Genomic DNA, 23,318 nt, shown 5'->3' on the forward strand with positions numbered 1-23,318 from the left:
CATTTTTAATTCGTGGTAATTTAAGTAGTAAATTGTTGTCCAAAAAATATGAATTTGGTAAAGATAAATATGAAATAATGTTATGACACTTTGCGGACGTTTGAAAATAAGAAATTGGGAAGCTTTACATTCAATTTCGTATAATCCAATAAGCCTAGAACGTTAACTGAACAAGAGTCTATTCTATTCTATTTTGTTTATTTATAGACGATTTTAACCAACTTGGTCAGTCGTCCTCTCAACAAGAGTCTGTTCTTTGAAATAGATTGGATAGGATTGAAGTTTTAAAAGGCCGAATGAACTATATGAATTTTTGCAAACGTAAATTGAAATTATCCATAAAATAATCTACTTTTTAATAACAAAAAGTGAGGATATGCATTTTTGGAAGAATTTTCAATTAAGAAAGTAGACTAGAGCAAGAGCAAACTATCAACTTTTACAAAAAATGTATATATTATTTCTCCTTCTAAAAATTGTTGGGCCTAAAAAAAATTGATTAATTAAACTTAACTCTTTTTTTAAAATCATTCACCAAAAAAACTGCTTACACGTTTACTGTTTGTTTACACACAATTCAAGTACAAACTTAACATGAAAAGTGTGGTTTTGGTTAAATATTTTGGCTATATAGAAGAGACTTTTGATTCACTTTTTTGTTGAAAAGTTTTTTTGTGATTGATTTTTCAGGGGCAGCAGATTTTTATGATGAACTTTTAATATGACCTGAAAGTGTTAAAAATAATATTAATTCCTGTAATTTCTCAGGTGGAATAAGTGAAAACGCGCCATTTAGCTATGAAACATTTACAATTTAAGAATTTTATCTCCAAAATGGCCAGAAAGGATATCCCAAGTGTTGAATCTGAAGCGGATATTCAAAATTATTATAAAGGTCTTTGTAAATCAAGGTCTTTTGGTTGAACAGCATTCAGTTAAATTGTAGTACCAAGCATTAATTTATTCCGGAGAAAAACTTAGGATATAGCAATGAAAGTTGATAAAATAGACAAACAAGAACAAGTACTAAATTCATTTTAAAGTCTTTTCACTGACGCATCTGAAAAATACCTATGGGTTTTCACTTGCCCCAATAAATGGGACAAATGTATACTTCGATATTTCTTTTTGTCAACATAACTAATATTTTTTTCTGAAAATATAATTTTTTTCAGAAAATACGAAAGTTGAACTGTGGTGATTAGGATTTGACCGGTGTTTCATTTTTGAAAATAAAGATTTACAGTTAAAAAGACACATAATTTTTATTAAGGTTTTGTTTATATGATAATTTCCAGAAAACAAAATGGACTCATGAAACCATCGAAGCCTGAACAGATTATTTCTTTTCGATCTATTAATTTAAAAAAAATCTGCTTTTCAATTAAATGTAATTAAATCATAAAAATATAACATAATCCTTAATGAAATCGCAGATCACCACCAACAATGTTCTGGAAATTTTGAAATCAGAACTGCTTCAATTAAAATCTTTAAAATAATGGGTGAATATATCTAAACATATGTTTTCCTCTTTTCAAAATCAATCGTTTCTTTGATTCATTGGGTTAAAGTTCAAAGGAATTAATTAATCATTTTTTGCTTGAATAAAAAAAGGAAACAAAATCGCCATTTAATACCTGTTTGGGAACACTTTAAGTATAACTTAAGTATCAGGCGAATCTTTTTGGAAATGATTTTGGTGAAAATATGGATTTTAATTCAAACTTCTTCGAAGGATGAGGATGATGAATAAAAAGCTGTTTGAAAATGGTTAGTAAAAAATCATTTCTTATGTTTTTTTAATTCTTCAGCTCTAAAAAAATACACCATTCAAAGCTAATTGGGAGCTGAAAGCGCTGCGTTAGGCAAAATATTCTGCAAATACTCCAAAAATTGTCCGACATTAAGAACAATATAACAAAACGGAATAAATCTACTGAATGGAATACAGCAAATGAAACATACATATTATCAACATACAGTTATTTATTGAACAAGTTACAAAAATTGGTTTAACTTTGATAGAATTGAGCGGGGCGATTCGAGTAAAGGGAAAGAAGGGAAATGTAAAAAAAAAACTGGGAAAAATAGAAAATGGACGCCAAGTTGAACATGGTAAGACGAAGTTTACCGGGTCTGCTAGTGTATTATAAGTATGATTCCAAAGATTTTATTTTGACACAAATGCTTTATACTTTGAATTTAAAAAATATTTTGAATCGAAGAATTTGTTTTTAAATTCGAAGGTAAAAAGTTCTTACGTCTGAATCAAAGCAATCGAAAGATTCCTTTTAATTCAACCACGGTAAATGAAAAGTTCGTATACCAGTATTTCGATAGCAACTTACAACCTTCTTCAGTGAACGTTTTCGATTGAATCGAAAACGTTCACTGAAGAAGGCAGTAAGTTGCTTTAGAAATACTGGTATATGAACTTTTCATTTACCGTGGTTGAATTAAAAGGAATCTTTCGATTGCTTTGATTCAGTTGAATCATTCAACCAAGTAGGCTCATACCACAACAGAGTGAAGTTCTTACGTTTATTTTTTAAAAGTCAAAATATGGTATCAAAACCTTGTATGAATTTTTATTATTTTTTTTAATTTGGTTAATTTATTACATTCTCTCTTGCCTTATGTTCAGAGCATTTCACCCTCAAAATGCATTTATTAGATATGTTGTCTCATCAGCCTTTTCGTAGGGTTATTTAACCCAATTGTTTCTCTCTGCCACACGTCTGTAGGGATGAGATGAAGTAGAAGCAGAAAATATATCAAAATTCATTCGAAATAAAATGAAATAATTGTTTTATTTGGCAACACTGAAGATTTACAAAATAAAATAAATCTATACGGCAACGTTTTCCATTTTTGTAACAATAGGCAAACAAACATATTATGCGAATGCGAATGCGAATGCGAATAGGCAAACAAACATATTGCGTATTCAGAGAAAAATTAGATTTACGGTAGTTAGACCCAAAATTTGACAGCTCTGCTGATAGGTTGCATTTTCGTCAGTGTAGCCGAGAAACACTAAAGCAAATCACCATATGATATAAATATCCTTTTTTTTTTTAAGATGTACTAAATTTTTATTTGAATGAATGAATCGACTTTTCGACGAGTTTTGTAAATTATTAGATATCGATAAGAGTTGGTTACTTTAAAACATCTATGACTTATTTGAAAAATTTTTTGTACTGTATATTATGTGATTATGTTCAATGTTTGTGTGGATTTCAATGTTAGTTTCTATTCAATATTTCTATCGCGCCAGCATAAAATTTAACTTCGGAAGTCGAACTTCCAACTTCCGACGAAGAAAAATGATGTTTGTACTCAATCTGCGGCTCGCGAGCTACATGCGGCTCTTTGGGTGTGAAATTGCGGCTCTTAAGATCAATACGTGAAAATTTTGAAAATCTATATAATCTTTCAGAATAAACAAAAAGAACATAAGTCTTACTTCAGGTCAAATTAAGGGTTTTTTCAGGATTTAAAAAAAAACATGAAGAACAACTGTAAACAAATTAATCTTGTAGTGCCCAACCCCACCATTAGGCGGAATTTATTGAAATTGTAATTGTCATGCAACCGCATCGAATGATTTTTTGCAATTTTTTTCTCTAAATTATTAAAAAGATTCAATAAGTTGCCTTAAATGAAATTGATATGTGATTGACATTTTTGCAAAAAGAATAGCCGAAGTTGGTTAAAAACGATGAAATATAAAACATGTCTAAAAACATTTTGTTTGATAAATTAAATATTTTCCATCAATATGGTTTTTTTGCTAAACAAAAATTTTTTGAAGTCACAAAATACAACAACTGAGAATTTTTAAGCGGAAAAAAGGGTTTTAAAGGTTTAATAGAAACTTGTCAAAAGCACTGCACCCTCGCCAGATTGAAAAACAAGTTGAGATTTAGAAACGTTTACGTTTTTCTCTTAAAGTTTGATAAAGCCTTTAAAAACTTGTTGTATCTTTTCTAAGGAGGTCCGGAAATTGGAACATTTGAATAAAAAAAGCATTGTTTGTAAAATGGTCTTATAAAATCTGAACTGTTAAAATTATGAAATTGGGTTTTTTTTTCTAGAGTTGAGCGTTTGAGTATAAATTTCCTTTAACAGCGTTCTGATGAAATACGAAAATCGAATGGTAGTTCTTGATGGTTTTTGCTACGATCACCGAATACAGATAATACTTTTTTTGGGCATTAATATTTTTGCAGAGGACTTTTTTTATATTTTTCAAATTTCAAATTTCATCTCTTCATGTTTCTTTTGGTATCCGTGAGAAAGTTTCACAAAGTTTCGAAAATTCACATTCTTCTTCTTCGTTCTAATTTGGAACATTAATTCGGGATTCTTTGGTTCAAAATTTCCATGTTTAAGATACAAATATTCCTGTAAACCAGAAACTGAGTGCCAGAACTAACTAAGGATTCTCATTTGGAATATGTAAGAATATTTAATTTAAGCATAAATATGCATTTAATTCCAGAAGCTTTAATCATAATATACCAAACTCGTAAGCAAAATTTAGAATCAGAGCATTATTAATTTTAAATTTTGAATCCTGGATGAAAATTCATAGAAGCTTTTAAAGAAGGATCAACTAAAATTCAAGATAGATTTGTTACTCAGAGGTTGAGACATTATTTTGATGATTGAGTCTAGAAAAAGAATAACTCGAAAGAGTAACGATTTCAAGAGAACTGAGACTTTAAACCTAGATTTTCGTAATCTAAGAAACCGACTTTTTTAAAGTAATCAAAACTAATACTAGAGAACCGATTCGGAATTCATGATGTACTTCTAATAACATTTTTTCGAAGAAATCTTCTACCTAACCGTATTATCAAACAACATTTCACGATCGATCGAACTCTGCTAATTTGTGGCTCTTTTTTCATGTTGATATTCTGCAAAATGGAAAAACATTAATTAAAATTTGTAGATTAATATAATCTAGAAATGAAAAGTATTTATATCCTTAAAATGAAAAAAAAAATTAAAATTTAGTCATATGGATTTTCACGAATTTTGAAAACAAGTAGAAAACAGACATATTCTGGACGAATTTATTGTTATTATAAATTTTTAAATAAAAAGAGTTATATTTATTATCATTCTAGTTATTTGGGATGTGATTTCAGTGCAACACCCTGTATTGGCTCATTTTATAATGATGTACCTGTTTAGTTTATTGTATCGTACCATTTCCCTGCATAATGATGTACAGTACCGTTCATAATTGTATAGAAATTGGAAGCACGCTCACTGTCACTTCGACTTTGAACTCCCATAACTTTTTACTCTGATGTTATTTTTTGGGCAAATTTTTCGCGTTAGACAGATCAACTATCACACTATTATATCACAAAATTTGAGCTTTCTGGAGTTTGTGTGGCCTGAGATACAGTAATTCTACGAAAATCGGACTTTTTGGAATTGCAATATCTCTGAAACTAAGCTACATTTTTTATTGAAATTTTGCAAAGTGATTGTTGAAATATAAAGCTAGCTTTTTTAAATTTTTCTAAAAGTTCTATCAATGAGATCAAAAGTTACTCGAGGTGCAATATTTTCGGCATCAACATAGAAATGCGATTTCTAGGTTGATGCCGAGGTTCCTTTTACAAGATGAATTCTATCTGGTCACAGAAGCAAATCAACAAAAGCTCATCGCTTTCAAGCTTCCCTTGTATAAAAATATATATTGATTAGTAAAAGCAGAAACAAAATTTGTGACCGTTTGCCAATAAAACATCGAAAATGTGAGGCGTATTATATGAAAAAAGTTAATAAAACTAAATTCATTTAAGGATAAAATAAAGTGTGGCTCTTTCAAACTTGGATATTTTCCTTATCTTTAATTTTTGGCTCTTCTGTCCCAGAGGGTTGCCGATCACTGTACTAGATTGTCGGAAGTATTTGTCAGCTCCCAAACGATGCACAATATTTTTTTTTTATTGAGTCGAATGGCGATTTGAAACAAAGCTGTTTGACACGTTGCTGGTTTCAGGTTTCAGGTTTTTTATATGAAAAAAAAAAAACAATTTTTGAATCTTCTAATAAACATGTAAAAATACCACGTAATCTTTAAGATTGCATGCATCATTCTTCAGTCGTTTTTTTTTTTTGGGATTTTCAGCCGCAAGGACATTGCTCAAGATTTTTCAATCGTTATTTAAATTCAAATAACGATTTAAAATCTTCAGAAATGAATCATCCTTGCGCAAGAAAATCACAAACAATCAGCAATTCAGATAAAGCTGGCAAAAGTAATTTGACTACTTTTTGGCATCATTACCGAAACTAAACTCTGGAATAAGTTTTTGGCAATTTGTTCCGAACACGAAAATTTGCCAAAAATATTAAAAGTTTGAAAGAAAAATACCTTTTATTGTATGATAATCCATCGATTTTATGTAAAGAAATTCGGAGAAAAATACTTCGAAATAAGCTCTGCATTCTTTCTTCTTCTTCCTTCTGATTGAAAATTTAAATCAAGTTTACCAAAGTTTTTTAGGTAAATCATGTTCCAATCAGAACGTTGCCATGTAAAAATCATTTTAAGTGGTTTGAAATGTTGTTGAAATATGATGATTGATTCTGGAACATGATGTTTGTCTTAGTAAAAAACGCATGAAAGTGTTCTATAGATTTATTTCAGTTTCAAAGTTTAATTTCCTTGTTTGACGTTTGCGGTAGTGCTTCTTCTTCTTCAGGAAAAGTTGATAAAATCCATATTAAGTCTGAATGAGCAATAACAAAGTCAGTCATTAATCTATTCTTGTGAGCGACAGACGCGTCTAAGTGAATCTCTGAATTTAGATTCGTAAAGTCACGACAACGTCAACTAAAAAAGACATAAAGTTTAGAATAAATAGAACAAAAATTTATATATGTTCAATGGAGAAAAGGAAGGAAATTACCTAACCTCTAAAGAAAAATCTATGTTATTTAAAGTTAAAAATTATGTGTAACAAAGTAAAACTGTATAACCATAATGTTGCTAATGAAGATAGTTATTGTGACGTAATACCATACAATTACACTTCACCAAACATACTACACCTCTAAACTACACAAACTATAATACTAGCCACAGCTTACATACCATGATACCATCGTACAATAAAGTTAGTTCCATCGCAATACTCAGGCTTGTCTTACATGGTGTAAGAAGCAGAAATAAAAAATACTCGGATTTTGTTAGAAATATCGCCGAAAATATCACTGGATATTCGTCGTTTCTAAGTGAACGCGCTGTGGATGTGATAGATCGAAAAAAAAGTTGCGAATGCTATGCGAAACGGATTTAAACGGAGTGAAATAGAGAATCAAGCGAAACAGCAAGATTGCTGCCGCTTCGAATTCAGTTGGCTCAAATTTGAGCCCTCCTGAGCCATTAGTTTTGAGCGAAAACATGGCGGAACAGTGGTCGAAGTGGTATCTACAATTTAAGTGGTTTTCAATTGCAACCCAACTCTCCGAAAAACCAGGTCCAGTGCAAGCAGCAACACTCCTGAGTGCAATTGGCTCCGAGTGCATAAGAATTTTCGACACATTTAGATTGCGCCCCGAACAAGAAGAAGATGTGGAAATCATCGTGGAAATTAACAATACTTTACACCCAAGTCATGTGTAACCTATGAACGATATCAATTTAACAAGATAGAGCAAAAAGAAGATGAATTGTTTGACGTGTTCGCGACTCGCGTTCGCAAAAAAGTGTGCGTTCTATTTTTTACATGACTCGTTGGTGAAAGACAAGTTAATTATCGGAACAAAGTTCACTAAATCAGTGCCACAATTACTCAATGATGAGCTGAAGTTGCAAAAAACTATTGAGTTGTGTCGAAATTTCGAATTAACGTCGATGCAATACAAAGAGTTGAAAAAAGTGGCCAAAGTGGAAGTGGTAAAATCAGTGAAACGAGCGGAAGAAGAAAGAAACAAAAAGTTACAGACTAGTGACGAACTGATTGATTGTAAACGCTGCGGACGTGAACATAAAAGGGCCGCTTGCAAAGCGTTCAACCAATATTGTAAATATTATGGAGGGAAAGGACATTTCGCGAAAGTGTGTGGATCTAAAAAAAGAAATGAAATGAAAAAGAACTTTAATAGCAGAGAACAAAAAGTGAATGAAATACAACGTGAAAGTGATTATGAAAATTCAGAAGCGGAAGAAGAATTCTACGTTTACACAGTGGAGGATGGTGCGACAGATGATTGGTTCGAAACAATCGAGATTCAAGGAAGAAAGTTGACGGTAAAACTGTATTTCGGTGCTCAATGCAACCTTCTACCTGAAAGAGTTTTTCGAGATGTTCCAGTTGCCATCAGGCCTTCGAGAACGACCAATTTGGTTACATTCAACGGACACAGAATGCCAGTCTTGGGTAAGATCTCCCCGGTGTGCCATGAAAAGGTAGTTCCATTTCAATTATTTTCAAGATCGTTAAAGAAAATGTCACTCCAGTTCTTAGAAGGAAGACCTGTACCGAGCTTCAACTGATAGCCAAAATTCATGCAATAGAAGTTAGTGAAAGCGATCTGTATGAGGGATTGGGATGCCTGCGAAATTATGTATATGACATAGATCTCAAGTGGGAGGTTCGTCCATCGAGAAACGTACCCCACAGCATTAGAAAAGATGTCAAAAAAGAGTTTTCTTGTATGGAAAGGTTGGGCGTGATTAAGCGGATTTTCGAGCCTACACCCGTCGTTAACGTTATGGTGATAGTCAAAAAAGCGGGAAACTTCGAATTTGTATCGATCCGTCACAGGTTAATCAGAATCTCCTCAGGAGGCATCATCCCTTGACGACAATCGAAGAAATTGCTGCTCGTCTGAAAAAGTCCACCCTGTTCACTATTTTAGACTGTAAACGTGGATTCTGGCAAATACGAGTCACAGATCGCACTTCAAAGTATGTCAATTTAGCCCACCTTGGGGTAGATATTGCTGTACAAGACTTCCGTTCAGGCTCGCATCGGCACCGGAAGTGTTCCAACGGGTCATGCAAGATACAGTAGGTGACATCGACGGCGTTGAATGTTCGATGGATGATATTCTCATCCATGCAAGAAACTTCTCGGAACTGAAGGAAGTGACTCAAAGGGTTATCAAGCGAATTCACGATGCTGGGATGAAGCTGAACAAAGAAAAGTGCAAATTTGAACAGCAGTCTATGAATGGCCGAAGGCTTGAAAGCTGACGACGAAAAACTGATGGCAATCAGAAATCTTTGAACGCCAGAAAATAAGCAGCAGCTACAATGAGCGCTAGGTATGATAACCTATCTGGGTAAGTTTGTCAAAAATTTGTCCAACATAACAGCACCCCTTAGATTACTTCTCACTAAAAACGTGGTGTGGATTGGAACGTAGAACAAATCGAAGCTTTCGAAAAGATAAAAAATTTAATGATATCCTCTCCTATCTTAGCGTTCTACGATGTAAACGCACCAGTAACTCTGTCCGTAGATGCCATCTCGAAGGCCATGGGTGCAGTTTTGCTGCAACATGGGAAACCAATTGCGTATGCTTCAAAGTCCCTATCATCAACAGAGCTTAACTATCCCCAGATTGAAAAGGAGGCAGCGGCGATAAGATTCGGGTGCAATAAGTTTCACCAGTACATTTATGGCAAAGAGTTGACGGTTGATACTGATCACAAGCCGCTAGAATCCATTTTCCGTAGACCACTGGACAGAGCACCACTTCGACTCAAAAGAGTTAGATTATATTAGCTCAATATAACCCTCGAGTCACCTACGCGAAAGGTAAAGACATACCAATACCTGACATTCTCAGCCAAAATGTGCAGAATGCTGATCTAGCCGACAGTGATTACGAACTTGAAGTTCACGTGGTGCTCCAGATGTCAAAAAATGCGAGACCATATTATAAATGATCAAGAAATGACCCTGTTGAAGTCAGCCATTATGTCAGGATGGCCTGAGGAGCGAGACCAAGTTGAGCCAATTATACGCAAGTATTTGTGTTTCCGGGAAGAATTGTCAGTTTACGAAGGACTAGTGTTCAAATCGAGCCAAGTAGTGATTCCTCGAACATTGCAACGTAAGATGCTAGCAACAATTCACAGCTGACACCCGGGGTTTCAAAAAGCTGTTATGCGAGCAAAACAGCTGCTGTTTTGGATCAATATGACGCGAGATATCCAGGAAAAGACGGACGCTTGTGGGGTCTGTCAGAAACATCAACGAAGCAATGTCAAACATACAGTGATTTCTAAAGAGATTCCAACCCTGCCATTTGAGAGAGTTGCAACAGATTTGTTTCACTTCTGAGGAAGGGAGTTCATATTGTTAGTTGATAGCTTCTCTAGCTACTTTGACTACAAGGAGCTAGCGAATACTTCATATCGTACCATAATCCAACAATTGAAATCGCACACAGCAAAAATTATTTCCTGTAAAATTACGCAAATTTCCTGTAACAAAAAGGAGCAGGTCATTTACCGTTATTTTACAGGTCAAAAAACAAATTATGTACGTTACTCTTAATTTTCAGTGTACAATTTTTTACAGGACATTTGCTGTAATAATAAATGAATCTTCGTTAGCTTTCAAGGAAAACTATTTAAAATTACAGGTTTTGTTAATTACAGGTTGATTTAAGAAATGTGCAGAGGACAAAACCGATTTGCAGTTCACGCTGCTGCATTCTAGAAACACGCCAAGATCAGCCGATCTACCATCATCTAGTGAAAGACTCATACGTTCGAACTTGCCATGTATAAAAATTAGCTTTCAACCAAGACTGGTCAGCTCAGCAGGGTTTCCACGGCTGTCAATGAAGAGAGAGAGCACCAAAAGCAATATGCAGATCGCGGAGCAGTGGAGTCCAAGCGATACAACCAAGAGAACTCGATTATGCTTCACAATCACGAAACAAAGACATGGACTCCCGCAACCATTCTCAAGAGCACCGACGGGAAGAGATCGTACGTGGTTACAGATGGGGAAAGAATACTGAGAACAAATTCACACCACTTGCGACCAACAGTAGCCGATCAACCAGTGGAGCAGCCTACATTAACCGAGCAGCCTTCTGAACGATTCGAGAATCAGAAAATTGGTCATGATGAATCCCATCCCTCACCAAGTGAAGTTCGATCCGCGGTGCAACCCCTGATGACACGGTCCGGAAGATCCATCAAACCGAAAAGGAGCCAGGATTTTGAATGTTATTAGTTTTGTTAAAAAAGGGAAGATGTGTCGTAATATCATACACTTACACTTCACCAAACATACTACACCTCTAAACTACACAAACTATAATACTAGCCACACCTTACATACCATGTATTGATACCATCATACAATAAAGTTAGTTCCATCGCAATACTCAGGCTTGTCTTACAGTTATTATTGTGACATTTGTCAGCAGATAGATTCAAATTTGCATAGGATACTCTCATGTACAAATTCTCATATAATATTGATTTGGATCTCTTAAAATAATTGTAAATGATGCAGAAGAGATTTTTCACAAAGACATAAATGATAATAGTTTTGAATAAAAAAACGGATCTATGGCTAGTTGCAGAAGCTATCAAATACAATATGATCAATTTTAAAAATCCTAATTTGTTTATGATCTATAAACATATAAGAGAATTTAGGTGAGATAATGGGAAAGTTTGTACGTAAGTTTTTGATTCAAGTATCGATATTTGTTCAAGTAGATAATGAAATAGAAATTGTAGAAGAGTTTCAGTGTGAATGTTTCTCTTATATAGTCAATAAAGTTGAAAAAAGTGCGTTGTAAGGACAGCTTGGAAAAAACATTTGGAGTTGAAAGTTTAGTGTTAGTAAAGTGTTAAAAGAAAACCTGGACAGGATGTTCAGAAATCTACTTTTGCTTTTTGGAAAAGTTAGTGATCCATCGGATTGGGAGGACAGTCTTGAGACTGGCTTGATTAATTATATTTAAATCCGAGTGAAAAAGACAGCTTGAAAATGAAAAAATCGTGTTTATAGGGTAGCATAAGGATCTGACCGAATTCAACCAAGCGTTTCATTAGATTACTTTAAGATAAGAATAAATTCCGAAATTAACCGGGAAAACAACATACAATATGAGGTGTTTGATAATAATATTTCGGTTCTCTCGTATAAATTATTGAACGCAAATCTTTAAAATGTTAAGAAAGTCTCTCCAACGCATAAGCAAAAGTATTGCGATTGAATTATAGCAATACTTCGGTTTTTAATTAAGTTCAACATTCAACAGTTAAATATTTTTATTCAAACAAGTGGCTTAAGTTTTTTAGATATTTGAGGTCCAAATTTTCCAACAAGGCCTTAATAGTGTATGTGCGGTAATAAGAATTTTACGCATTGTATATCATGTATGAAGGATGGTAAAATTGGCTTCGAATACTTTCCAACATCAATATTTGTCGAACTTCTCGCCTCTAAATAATTACAAAATAATTTTCCATCTATCAATGCAAAGATAATTTATATGCAAATAAAAATGATTCTTTTTTATATCACGTTATCTTTCTTTTAGAAATGAAAGACAAATTAGTTAGAAATCTCGAGCTACCTTCACCTAATGAAATTGTTATTCATGTTTGGCGAAACACTTCAGTGTTGCATCCTTCACGGTTGCACTTTCAAGTGTCTGTGTCTTCCAGAGGCGTCAACAACTGCTTCAGTAAATCTCTCCATCAAGCATTCTCCTGCCCGAAGTCACTTTCAATGTTCCTCTATTCATTTGCGGATTTTCTTCCCTGTTTTCATCAGGGGCTCTACTTGTTTTATCCATCCAGCGCAGTCGAGGGGTTCTCAGCACGAAATCGAAATCAACAGAGCAGATCCTTCTCCCTCCGGAATTTCATTTTCCTGGGGCACAATCAGCAAAACGCCGGGCGACAATCGCGTCCTTTCAGTTTGATACAGGAGGAGCAGCGCTATTCTCAAGAGTCTTTCAAGTATTTAGCAGATTTACTGCCTGGTGTGACAAAATTTGCAGCCAGCACCCTCGCACGTTTTTTTTCCTTTCTCATCTCGTTCTATTTTCATTTCGTTTCATTTCAAACTCAAACACTCATGGAAAATGGGAAAATTGCTGTTTGATTATGCACTTGAGAAAGATATGATTTGCACTTCATTTTCGATTTTGAGCAGTTGGACAATTTCTTTACGCAGGAGGGTGGAATCTCTCTAAATCGTGAGGGATGCTCTAATTCCCACCGGATGAGTCATTTTCAGTTTGAAATGAAGTTGAATAACCCTCTATTCCCCACCACCCCTTTGAATCACTAGATCTACCAGATGGAAAAAGTATTAGCCAAAAACTAGTGTCGAGTCAGCATAAATTTAGATGACTTTTATGCTAACTAAAACACGAAGTCGGCCCCGGATCTGATCTTGTTGCGAAAAGTCTCCTCCGTCGAAGACAAACAGGAAGGGCAAACAAAGTTCCGCTTAAAAAATGTGGAACGACTGCCGACTCCATCTGACATCGCAATGGGCAAGCCGCCGGAAAAAAGCTAAAGAAAAAAATACTATGAAACGAGCTCCACACCCCAACCATTCATTCGGTCCCAATTCAATGTTGTATCAATGGAAAAGCCGAAAGCTGTTTTGTCGCTCTCCAAACAGCATCAGCAGCGGGATAGATTTTTCTGCCCCCAACCACCAAATTCCGCTAGATGTTTAAGCCAGAAAAAGGAAAAGTGGCTCCCTTTGGTGCTTTATTCCGGCGTTCGTCGTCGTTGTCGTCGTCTATAAATCCGGCGAAGATCTTTGCCCCCGGAAAATTTCCAAGACAGGAGAACGAGAAAGCAAATAGACATTCTATCAAACATTATGTATCCTGTTACGCGCCATAAAGCTGGGCTATTTGTTGTTCTCTGAAAATGATATTGACCTACCTGATGGTTTTCTTGTAAGATTGCTGTTGCCGGTTAAGATCAGAACAGAAACCAATCAAAAATATGTACTATCTACTGGTGAAATTATTTTCTAACTGTGCTATGCACTGATGGGATGACAATTAGGGAATTCCGAAAATTGATTTTGGCCACGGATCGATAATCAACATTTTTATGGAATCCATATTTTTCTTATATGACCTTGTTCACACAAACTTTAAATCAAAAATAAGACGAACGGATGTTATCGGATTGTCTAAATTTTATGTTTGGCATCAGGGATATGGAAAAAATCATATTTAATTCTGATAAGAGTACTAAGAAACCTTCTTCTTCTTAAACTCTTAAGTATGAAAAGGTTCCACCGATTACGGTCACGATTTCAGAATTGAATGCCTTGTAGAAAGAAATCGTCTCTTCCGTCAAGGATGTGAAGATTTCTTTTCAGATCGGTCGAAGGGGAAGTGCTCGTATATTGGCGGAATCTTCTAAGGATTTCCAAATTTTTTTTAATTATTTGAATAATAAAAAACACCAAATTTTTACATAAGACATAAAAAGTGATCGTCCCTTCAAAATTGTACTTCGTGGTCTAACCGGCGATCAGAAACCGGAGGAGATCACAACCGAATCAAATTCTTTGTAAGGTTTTTCTCCGATTCAAGTAACTCATATGTGGAAATGAACCCACACGAATAATACCAGTAGTGTTGGTTTTGCTCCTGAGCATTTGAGCCATTTTAAAAATGGCCATTTAAAAAAAGATTTATCATGTTTAAATCTTTCTATACTATGATTAGTACAATGCAGCTCGTTAAATTATTCAAAAATGCAAAAGTTGCTGTTATGGTAAAGTAAACATAACTTCTTCAATTTTCAACCGATTTTGTTAAAAAGCCGTTTGAAATCTTCGTTGTAAGGGGGGGGGGGGGGGGGGGGTAGGGTCTAACGGGTATAAAAAAACACCATTTTCACGATTTTTTTCTGGAGCTATCGTTCAAACAAATGTAATCAAATTTTTTGCATTATACAAAGCATTGTTGAAAGAACATTTAGTAATTTTATCGTAGAAAAATATTGAAAAATGAGCCGGTGACGGAGCACTTTCGAGGATGCCTTTTACAAAACAGGATTTGCGGTGGACACTGTATCTCAGCACAGAATCATCTGAAGTCAAAAAATCAGAGCAAAATATTTTCAATAGATGTTTTTCTGAACCCAACGTTTTCATTTAACTTAAAAATATTTTTATGAAATTTTTGTGGCCGTTTGAAGTAAAAACTACGATTTTTCACTTTAAAATCCGCCATTTTTCACCTGTAAAATCTCCCCAAAATAAAAAAAAATCAAAAAAGAAAAACGTTGGGGTCTAGTATTTTATATATAGAAAATATGTTCCAAATTTGAAAAGAATCGGATAAGTAGTTTTCAAATGACGATGTCCACGGACTTTAAAAATGTGCTTTCGAGAAAAACGCGTTTGAAGTTTCTGCTCTTGCTTTATTGCAGTATAAGATAGGAGGAGATAAAGGCCTATAACTTCTACAGTTTTGCTTCGATTGACTTGAAAATTTGACACTACATTCTTGAAATGTTTCAATAAGAAAATAAAAAAAACGATTTTTTTGAAAATGTTAGACCCTACCCCCCCCCCCCCCCCCCCCCCCTTAAGTTGACATTGAAGGTCGATAAAAAATCAGATTTTTTAAGTGTTACCATCGAGTCTAAAATTTTCGCTGAAACAAAATTTTCTCTAAAAAAATGCGTCTTTAGAATGTTTGCTATCATAAAGTCACTAATATCAACAATACTCTTGATCATGTATGTATGTATGTATGTATGTATTTATCAACCTTGGGTTTGCGGCAGCGCCGCGGTTATGGCCAAGAAAATAACCCATGCGTCTATCTTGGCTACCATGCAACACAGTCTAGGATTATAAGGGGAAAAGTCTCGAGAAGCTTTAACCATATTGTTGACTAACCTTAATAGCATGCAAGTCATAATCCCGCCCCCAAGGCTTGCGAAAAAAGAGTGCGTCCTTATTTTACAAAAAGTAGTCAAATACTATCTTTTTCTTAACCATGCCAAATTCTCTTGACATAAATTTAGAAACGTCCAGCGTTCGAAACGGGTAACAAGCACATACTGCTACCTGCTCCTTTTGCAAAATGAAGGTACTCTGATGCCCCAATCCTATTTAGATAAAGTAAATATACAACTATAAAATATAATACAATATAATAAATTAGAATGCAATGTAATATAATGAAATGTATATAATACTAATACAATATAATATAAATAATACGATTCTTGATGCTTCGTAAAACAATGTTGAAAATATAGCTCACGTATACCTGGTTAGAAAATAAAAAATTCAGTCAGCTTAAAGATGATACTTTATAATCTGTTAAATAATAGAAAAGTAACAATCTGAAAATTAAAATCCAAACGAACAAGTTCTGACGAAAAGAGTAAATCAGTTATGAAAAAGTAAAAAAATTAAGCTAAAGAATAAATTAAAGGTAAAAAAATGAAATAGTTTGCCGTCCTTAGCTATTTATTTTTAACGCCTTCTGAAATGAAATGGAATACAGGAATATGATTGTATGAGGTAGTCGAAAGAAAAATTTTGTAGTTTCATGATTAGATGCACAATTTTCCTATTTTTTTCTGCTATAAAAAGTACAAATCACAGCTATATATCCGCTTTAGAATGACTGATAAATGATGAAAAAAGTTATCCTTTCCAAAAGTGATGTTTGGCTGAAAAAGTAATATGATTGAAACAATTGAAAAATTCTATAAATGTTCTACGAATAATTTGAGGTGTGAGGATATTATTGATGAAATGAAGCTGTGAAATGAATAACATTGTAAAATGTTAAAATGTCATTGATTTCATAAATGATGAAATGGAAATTATTTAAAGCATTTTTTTTTTCATTGAAAGATGCAATAAACATGTACAATTTTTAAGAAAACAATACTAACAAATATAATAATAAGATATATGAGTTATGATAATTACACCATGCAATGTTAATCAGCCTGCATGATGGATTTTTTAATTAATTAAAAAAAAATTATGGATAACTGCAGCACATTACAAAAAGAATGAAAAAAAGTAGTATAACAAGTGTGGCGTCATCTCACCTGTTTGTAAATAATTTTAAAGAGAATCATTCAATTAAAAAACCTAAACAAATTATTTACGACTAGTGTTACTTAAGTTGAGATGCTGAGCTTAAGAAAAAAAATGTAGAAAAATGACACAAATTTTATGCTGGAAACAATCATTAGTAGATATACAAAATACTATGAACTACAGTAGATGCTACAATAAATTAAAAGTTCACATTGGTTTATAGAACATGATTCAGTTCATATTCTTCATATTCATTCAACTTAAAGAATAATTCGATTCGGAAAATTGAAACAAATAGCAAGAATTATGAAACGGCACAGTTTTTTGGAAAGATAGAAACCAACCAGTATAGAAAAGTATGTTTTGTGATTGAAAACAGGAATAGGCATAATAAGGTTTACAACACAACATCAGTAAAAACTACTTGATTCGGAAAGTTTAGCCGGAACAGCGCATTCGTCGCATAGTGTGAATAATGTCCGGCTTCCAGGAAAGGTGATCTCCACACAAAGCAAAATATTAGTCGTAGAAGGAATAACGATCACAGCAAGCCATTCTTTGTAGGGGAAAGGTTTCCTAAATGGGCCTATCGGGTTAAATGACCCTACGGCTGTTTGATGAAATGGCTGACTAGACAGCTTATCTGACCAATGCATTTTGAGGGTGATACGCTTAGAACATAAGGCAAGAAAGAATTTTATGAATTTACAAACTCAAAAAAATTTAAAAAATCATACGAGGTTTTGATACATTTTGATGTAATATTTCGACTTTTAAAAATTATACGTAGTCGAACCCCTTGGTGAAAAATTATACGTAAAGAAGCTTATAACAAAAACTAGGATGGTTTTTGTTTCTTACTCAAATGAACTTAAGAAATTAAACATGTTTCAGTTTTGTGGAAGTTCAATAATGATTATATAGTGGAATTAGAGAGTGTTTTTGTATGCCCCCATCATGTTTGTAAAATGCCTCCATCCTAAAATAACACGTTAAATAGAATAAATAAATGATTTTTATAATTGAACCTTCAAATTTAATCTCTGAATAACATCTTAAGAGATAATTGAAGATCTAAAAACAGATTTGATAAAGTTTTTCTCATGGATGAACTACCTCCATAGTATGGCAACCCTAAATTTTGTTTTATTCATACATAGATTTTTATAAAACTTCAGCTTGGTCGTACGGAAATTATTACTTTCTAGCAGTTTCGATGAAATTATACGGAAATATTGCCCAAAAAACAGAAATTTTGTTCAAAACATAAATAGGCGCATTTAGCCCGCACGGTTTGAGGTTCGGCATTTTAGACAACACTTATTATAAAATCGGTTTTCTTGGAAACGGAAGAGAATTTTAACATAAAAATTACTCCAATGTATAGAAAACAGATGCCTGCACACGTGTATATAGTTTTTGTACAGATATTCGATGTGATATTTGATTAAATCAGTATTCTGCTTAATAGGCGCATATAGCCCGCTCCTCCCCTACAAGCATGCAGAAAGAGAAAATGGGAGAAAAGTTCATAGGGTATTTCGGGGGAATATGCACCTGCTAAGGAAAATGACCGAGTATGCGGAATACATAATTCACTAATTACGTAAGCACGATTTTGGAAATTTTAATTTACTTTACTACTAGAATTGGGGCAAAATGTTTAACTAAAATCACGTTGTCAACTAACCTAAAAGCATAGACTCATTCAGTGGAAAGTTTTAGGATTTTTAAGAATTCATAGACATTAAAAGATAAATGACATTACATCAAAATTAACCAACAAATAGGTAGTGAGTAAAAAAAACCTGAGTAATATGGTTTCGAAAGGCTATGGCTGTGATGAATTTTTAATGTAACATTTCTTACGTAAGATTTTTGGAAACCCCCCCTACCCCCCTAGTAAGAAATTGTAAGCAAATGTGAAACCCCCCACCCCCCCCCCCTATGTGCTTACGTAATTAGTGAACAGCCCCATAAGCTGAACACCCGAATACATCGCAACATGTGCTTGGTATTTCTATCTTCTACTCATATTCTGTCAAAAATATTACTTTTTAATGTAAAAACCATGAAAATATTCGATTTTTTACAAACGTCTTTAACAACAACCTTTGAAATCATTGGATGTTAAACGCCCCAGTGTAGGCATATGATGATCCAAAACATTGGATCAAAACGACTCGAAAACAACACAATATTCACAGTGAAAATAAATTAATTCTGTTGTTTGATTCGGAAAAAGTGCAAAAAATATTGTTTTCCAAGTTTATCTACACATGAAAACAAGTGATTTGTTAACATTTCTCAATGAAATAATGAAAATTTTTGAAATTCTTGACTTAATTTTGAACCGTGTCAGTTTCAACCAATTTTTTCTGCTGCTTTTGGCGACAAATTTAGTGAACCGGTTAGATTTTCTTTGCACGATTTTTACTCAAATCCGATCGGAAGTTATAATTATTATGCATCCTAATGATAATTTAGGACTAAGCAAAGAAGAAGATCGATATATAATTTCGATAATCGGTCTGTATTCATGGAAAACTGCACTTCAAAATTTAGAATAAAACACCTGGTTTTGTTGACATCTTACCGAACAGCACCTTGAGAGGAGGGCGATTTGTCCATAAATTCATGGGGGCATTTTGATCGGATATTTGAAATTTAATATGTCTTCAGTTTACCATAAAACAACAATTTTCCACAGTGATGACGTTTTAAGCAATCATCTTGGTGTAAAAGCCTATTTCATTTGATCACTTTTTACAACTCAAGTGATGGATAGCCACCTCAAAATTTAATTTAGTTGTTATTTGTGTTTTAATGAATATCTGGTAACCATTTTTATTAAAATTACAAGGTATTGGTTTTAAGAACACATTTGTGTAAAAAGAATCCACTAGAAACTTCGCAAATCTCCAAAATGTATCAAAATATAGTCGCTGGCGTTTTACCCCGCAAGGGCATTATGGACAGAAGTACCCTACATGGAAATCTCTCACCCATTTTTCGGTCCATCTCTCGAAAATTAATACGCCTTCTGCAACCGCTTCGCTTGCTGGTGCCAACATGATAGGACATGTTCAAACATTCAGTATTTGGAAGAAATCTCCGTTCCACATTTTTTTTTTTATATTTTCCTATTTACACTTCCACTGACACTTAACATCCAAATTTTTTTTTTATTCACTCGTTTCGGAAACCATATTGACCATATTCCGGGAGCTGTCATCGGCTTTAGTTACTCCAATGCGGTTCGAAATCTTTTCTACGTTTTTCCACCAAACCATCACTATCTAACCACTCTTTTACAGCGGATACTTTATGTATTGTTCGAAGAAAAACTATCTTTCCCATATTGCTTCTCCCAACCGGAATCATAAACACATTACCGTTTTATCAAACATTCAGCTTCGGTATCCCACCAGAGCAAACCACGCGCATCGCCCTTAAACCACTGACCACACTGACATGACACTAAGAACAAAAATTCAACCATTTTCTGTCTAATTTTTTGTTGTCAGATTTTGCAGGTTCGCAATACCGACGGCAGGTGGCGAACCTAAAAAATTTGACAAAAAATCCCCTGTAGGAAAAATGGTCCTGTTTAGCCCGATTTTATCGTAGAAATTGCGTGTTTTATTTTTAAAGTTGGGTGGCATTTCCTAACTGGGATAGCATTTCTTCAAATCGATCGATGCGCACTCTGGAATCGACATTGCGTACTGTTGGAAAAATTATCCAGAAAACGAAATCGAGTCAGCATGGTCAGTGCTTAAACTATCTTCACCAGACCGCATTCAAATCAGACCAATCGCCGCACTTCAATCTTCTCTTATCCACGCAAACTGATCAACAATACTTTTGATCATACGTAAAAAATGAAGTTCAAGTGATCGATAGCAAATTTACTCAGCTGTAATATGCAAAAAAGAGATTTCAAATTCATGTTAAGCAGTCCGAGATACTTAAATCTATGTTCAGGTACTTTTTTATATTTCCAAAATTTCATATTTGGAGCATAACTCAAAAACTGTTCTACTGAGATTTTTTTGAATTTCATTAAAAATGGTCTTCAGTTTACTTAGTTAAAAAAAATGCTGTAAACTAGTGTTATTGAAAGAATTACAGTGGGTCAGTGCTGAAAAAGTATGCAAACGCTGTAAAAAAATGTTCACAAAGTTCAAATCAAGCATTGTAGTGAAGCACATGATCGGCAACTACGGATTATACAAACCTAACCTCAAACAACACAGTTTTGCCTGTTCGAAAGCTCGTAAGTTGTATAGCCGGTACCGAGGCTTTGAGATAGATGATTTCTATTGCACGACAAAACTTATGAAAAACCTTATTTCAAACCCACTCCAGCGTTTGAATCCTATACATGTCTGCTCGTAGCAAGGTCCCAAACATATAAAAGAATGTATTTGCTGTTTTTAGAGTGTCCGTCCCGGGATTTCCCGGTCGGGAATTCCCGGGAATTTGAAAAATTTGGGAATTCCCGATTCCCGGGAATCATGGTTTCATTCCCGGGAATTCTCGACATGCATGGAATATTTTTTCTGGAAAAGCCTGATGGCCTCCGGAACCATCCTTATTATTCATATTGATTATGAAGCTATACAAAACTCATTGAGAATATGTCGATTCCTGTGGCAGTAGTATCAGATAAGTTTGAAAAGATTATATGTATTTCCACACCGTTTTCATTGAATGAAAACCAACAACACTTCAAAAATATATGAAAAATCGTGTAGCAGATAGATTGTGTTCCTCGAAGGTAACTTTTATGCACTTCTTTCCCGTTGGATTTGAAAGCCAGATGAATTTCAAAACTTAGAAATGGATTTTTGGATTTATCAAAGCGATAGTTTAAACTTCGAAGTTATCGACGTTTTTCGGTGAGTTTTAATAATAATCTACAAATTTCCAGTTGTCAAACTGGTAATTTGTATTGATTATTATTAAAACTCACCGAAAGACGTCGATAACTTCGAAGTTAAAACTTAAAAATGAAGAATAGATCGTTTTTTTTTTCATATGAAGAGCAATTATGTAAAGTTTCAGAAAAACGATAAAAGGTTGGATTCATCAAACAAATACAAATTTTTTTTTTATCAAACCCTAATTGCATGAATCAACTCTTCATTTGACTTATTGAGGTTCGTTTGACTGTTTTTAATTGATCATTATTGAAAACAATTTTATTTATTTGATAGAAAATAAGTTAAAAAACATTATGAAGAGTACATTTAAAAAAAAATTGGTCGAATGGTTTGAAGCAATATTTGAATCGAAGTGCATAAATTTTACATGTTTTAATATTTCCCGGGATCTCGGGAATTCCCGGGAAACAGGCCACCAGATTTCCCGATTCCCGGGAACGGAAAAATGTCTGAGAAATGGGCACTCTAGCTGTTTTTTTTTGTGAAAAATATAATACTTTTCAAAATTCTACTCCTGTGGAATAACAAAAAATTTCAAAACGAAAACTTTGGTTTTCACTTTTTTTTAAAGCCTAAACAGAATAATCTTGTTTTAAACCTTCGTAACCTACGATCTCTACTAACCGATTATACTTGAAAATTCAATCTCGTGTTGGTTTTATTTCATTATTGTCAGATTTTGTCAGCAGATATTCCATTAAAAACGATTTCGAGTGATTCAAAAATAATCAAGAGTGGTTAACTCGAAACTGCTGTATCCACTAAATTGCCCTCAGTTTCTTTTAAAATAGAAATATAGAGCGAAAAGTAGCAGAAATTGAAGAAGGAGGATGCAGCAACCTAAAATACAGATAAGACAAAGTATAAGTTGGTAAAACTGATCAATATCATAACTGAAAAAAGTGTGCGCCGATCTATGGGAGCTACCAAGAAAAAAAATATAATTTTTTCTTTGAAGAAACGGTATTTTTTTAAAAAAATTTCATTAATTATCAAAAGATTAACTTCATTTCTTTCATACAAAGAGTTTCTATCAAACAAATTTTTGTTTTTGAAATACGCACGTTCGTTACTGTCCCATTTCTTAATAAACTAAGCTTTATAAGTGAATAAACCCTTATCATATTAATAATGTGCATTGCATAATTTTTGTAGAACAAAATAACATCTATGGCAGAAAACGATGGAACTTGATCATGTTGCTCTTTAATTGAACAAAACTTCATATGTTGAGCAATCCAATAGCAAACAGAAACTTTCTGTTAATACTCATTTTTATTTCCTGT

General features: G+C 33.8%; 1 protein-coding gene across 1 annotated transcript in view; it reads left to right on the top strand.

Moving 5' to 3' along the window:
* The first annotated feature begins 9,311 nt into the window (after positions 1–9,311).
* Positions 9,312–23,318, top strand: part of LOC129752613 (uncharacterized) — a 43,533-nt gene continuing 29,526 nt past the window's right edge. The window contains exons 1-2 of the mRNA XM_055748387.1: positions 9,312–9,327; positions 9,468–9,757. Of these exons, the coding sequence (XP_055604362.1) occupies positions 9,312–9,327; positions 9,468–9,757 (306 nt within the window). The remainder of the gene's footprint in view (positions 9,328–9,467; positions 9,758–23,318) is intronic.

Source organism: Uranotaenia lowii, chromosome 3 (genome assembly GCF_029784155.1).
Source record: "Uranotaenia lowii strain MFRU-FL chromosome 3, ASM2978415v1, whole genome shotgun sequence".
Classification (NCBI taxonomy): Eukaryota; Metazoa; Arthropoda; class Insecta; order Diptera; family Culicidae; genus Uranotaenia; species Uranotaenia lowii.